We start from the raw sequence: 3,448 nt of genomic DNA, 5'->3' as shown, positions 1-3,448 counted from the left end.
TATTATTTCTTATGTTTTTAGAATTTTAAACTAATTAGCATTGAATATACGTGCAACACACGTGTCCAAAACTAGTCTAATAAATAAAGATAACTTAATAAAGTATACCTTCAATTTATGACTTTCCTTAATGGATGTCAAATGAGGTAAAGTGACACTTATTTTGGGACGGAGAAAGTAATATAAAGTTATGTCGTATTTGGTCAATAAGTGAAAGCATATTTATTCGGGAAAATACCTTCACCTCGTTCACCACGCCGTGCTACTATAAATACGGGCACCTGTTACTTGTCAGGAGTCACATACTATATATATAGAGAGAGATACATATCTATATAGAGAGAGAGATGAATAACGGTAATCGTGTTGGTTCAGGAAATGGAGGATTTCATAGATATCGCAGATTTCCACAACCAACCCCTGCCCATTCTCTTTCCCCTGGTATGCTACCTAGCTTCTTTTTTACTTTTACAAATGCATTCCCCTTCTCCATGAACATTCGTGAAACTTTGTATCTATTTTATATAATTGATTTTGATATGCTTACTCCATGAACAATCTGTCTACCTTTACAAAGTAGGGGTACGGCTGCGTGTGCATCACTTTTTCAGACTCCACTTGTGAAATTATATAGATTAGGTATGTCAAATATTCGTGAAGCTTTATATATGCTAAAGAATACACAGTACTAGCTCCTTATATATTTATCCGTTCACCCCAAAAAGAGAGCTAATAATTTTCATTCGTTCCTCTGAATTTTTCATTATCTTCTTTAGATGGAGAGCTGCAACTTGTGTATGTTTCTTAGCTTGTTGTATCATCATCTACTATACACCCATCTTTAATTATCTAGGGACTATATCTGCAATTTTTTCCCATATATCTATTGTATCTATTTTTCTTTTGGAACTTCTAAGACAAAAGGGAAACAAGTGGCATGCATGCAATTTTTTTAACCTATAGTATGTCCTCTCTATCCTTTTTTTACTCGTGTCTCCCCTTCAGAATGAATAATAAAAAGAGAGAGCGAGAAAAAAACCGTCTAAAGCTATCAAGTTTGAAATCTAGGAAGTTGTATTACACAAATTTAAAATCTTTACTTTTGGCATAAAATTTGCCAAAAGTGAAGTGTTATATATATATATATATTACTCTCTGCTTTTGCCATAAAATTAAAATAGAACAAATAGACATTTTAAGAAGTTAATTAAAATCTACCTGGCATTTCTTTATCCAAAGTTTAAATAGTATAGCATATAACTTTAAGAACAACTAGTACTACAAATATAGAGTATATGAAAAACGTGGGCAGGGTAGCGTCCGTTACAATAAAATTTTGTCTCGTTCCTATATGACAATTATGGTTTTAAAAAAAAAAAAACTTTTGATCAGAGGTTAGTTTAGTTGAAGATCAGACAAAATAAGACAGATGAGTAAAACTACATATGAAGCGTTTTATGCTACTTTAGTTAGTCTGTATTCACACTGGCCATCTCTTTCGTCGAAATAACATGTGCTTTTGGTGTTTACGTGAATATTGTCCAAAATTCATAGTGTCGTATTACAGTAGTACTACTCTCTTATCCAGCAAATTATTAGTGAAACATATATATCCGTGCGCCATTAATTTTGTAATTGCTTCAATACTTGAAAGTAAGTTAATAGCAAATGTGACTTAATAATATTTAATTAGACTATAAAAGCCTAGCTAGTTGTGATGAAATTAGACGAATTTTGATGATATATACTGTACTTCTTTTTCATTTCACTCTGATGCTTTGCTGTTGTGTGAAATTAAGCTACAGAGATGAGCATGGGGCTGTCTGCTCATCTCAGCCAGGCAATTGCCGCCAATACTGACAATTTTGAATGCACCATTCGGGAGCAAGACCGCTTCATGCCAATAGCAAACGTGGTTAGAATCATGCGCAAGATCCTTCCTCCCCATGGCAAGATATCCGATGACTCCAAAGTGACCATCCAAGAGTGTATCACTGAGTTCATAAGCTTTGTAACAGGAGAAGCTAACGAGCGTTGCCAGCTTGAGCAGCGCAAGACCATCACCGCTGAAGACTTGCTTTGGGCCATGAACAAGCTTGGTTTTGATGATTACATTGAACCGTTGACTTTGTTCTTGCATCGTTATCGTGAGTTTGATGGTGGTGAGCGTGGATCCCTTAGAGGGGAGCCTTTGGTTTTGAAGCGTCCAATGGTTGATCCAGCTTCAGGCTGCAATATCATGCCCTATCACCTGCTTCCTAATTTTCCAATGGCTCATCACCATGGTTACTTTGTGTATCCACCACCAATGGGCAACAGTTATATGCAGGGGGATGCATCAAGTGTTAGCACTTCTCAGTGTGCAGTGGCTGCTGTGGATAGTGACGTTGAGTCTCCTGCGGAGGAGAGTAAGGAGTGATCTGTGTCTGTTCTGCTGAAGGAATTGAGCTGTAGTTGAAACTTCAAGAATAGTGAATAAAGTAGACTACCTTTTCTATGTTACCTAATTTGAGACCTATTGACAATCTAGTATAGTTCTTTGCAAAGTTTAGGATTGTTTCTTCGAACTATGTTAGCCAAATGGTGGCCCCTGCAATTGAATGTTTTTACATTTTGCTGCTTGTCTATTTTGTGTATTAAACTGGTGATTGCTTCTGACTTGCATATATTTTTATGTTACATCCTTGAAAGCAATCAAACACCAAGTTTTCCATTCATGAGTATATGCAGTATGATAAAGGATTCAAACATCAAACGAACTAATAGTATTGCACAAGCCTAGTCTATGTAGTACTACCCCTTCGGGTCATAATGAATTTGCTGTAATGGATAACACAATGCAAATGTCAACAACGGTGACTTTTCAACGTGCTTATGTACCCAAAAAGATGAGGAACAACTCGAGGAAAAAATAAAGTCATGTAGTGCAAAAAGAAAATTAGCACTAAATGTTGGGGAGGAAGCACAACAACTAAAGTATGATATGATAATAAATAATGAAAATAAATTGGACACGAGAATTTTACGTGGAAAATTCTCAAACAGATAGAGGGGAAAATTCATGGGGTAGAAGGATTTTACTATGATAATATGGGAGTACACTGCTCTCAAATACAAGGAGAAAACAACAATTAACACTTCTCTCTTGTAAAAGGAACAACTCACTAAAAAGGACATTCAAGACTACAATATTTATCTTAGTGTATAACTTTCTTTGTATTCTTACTCTTTTGGATTGTATTTTTTGTGGGATGATCTAAATGAGAGCAAGCCCACTATTTATAGGAAACTAGAAACGTGTAAAATCCATGTATTGTACCTCCCTTTTTGACTACGTTGATTTTCCTGTCCACATCTCCATTGGCGTTTTCAGATCAATTGCGGTTGATGGTGACCGATTGATCACATAATAGTCAGTTTTGACTGCTTCTGCCTAGAATGGTTTTTT

At 35.7% G+C, this 3,448-nt stretch overlaps 1 protein-coding gene across 1 annotated transcript; it reads left to right on the top strand.

Moving 5' to 3' along the window:
* The first annotated feature begins 347 nt into the window (after positions 1 to 347).
* LOC129875551 (nuclear transcription factor Y subunit B-6-like) lies at positions 348 to 2,419 on the top strand. Its single transcript, XM_055950863.1, has 2 exons — positions 348 to 441; positions 1,800 to 2,419. Exons 1-2 carry the CDS (start codon positions 348 to 350, stop codon positions 2,417 to 2,419), a joined length of 714 nt encoding a protein of 237 aa, XP_055806838.1.
* Positions 2,420 to 3,448: the final 1,029 nt, after the last annotated feature.

The sequence above is a fragment of the Solanum dulcamara genome, chromosome 2, assembly GCF_947179165.1.
Source record: "Solanum dulcamara chromosome 2, daSolDulc1.2, whole genome shotgun sequence".
NCBI lineage: Eukaryota > Viridiplantae > Streptophyta > Magnoliopsida > Solanales > Solanaceae > Solanum > Solanum dulcamara.
The sequence above is the reverse complement of the archived record's forward strand: the minus strand, read 5'-3'. Positions and strand labels throughout refer to the sequence as shown.

Excerpts from the sequence above, each read along its gene's own strand:
- LOC129875551 (XM_055950863.1), top strand. The coding sequence starts at position 348 with ATGAATAACGGTAATCGTGTTGGTTCAGGAAATGGAGGATTTCATAGA. Across the intron at positions 442-1,799 it reads TGCCCATTCTCTTTCCCCTG|CTACAGAGATGAGCATGGGG; the intron begins GTATGCTACCTA and ends TGTGAAATTAAG.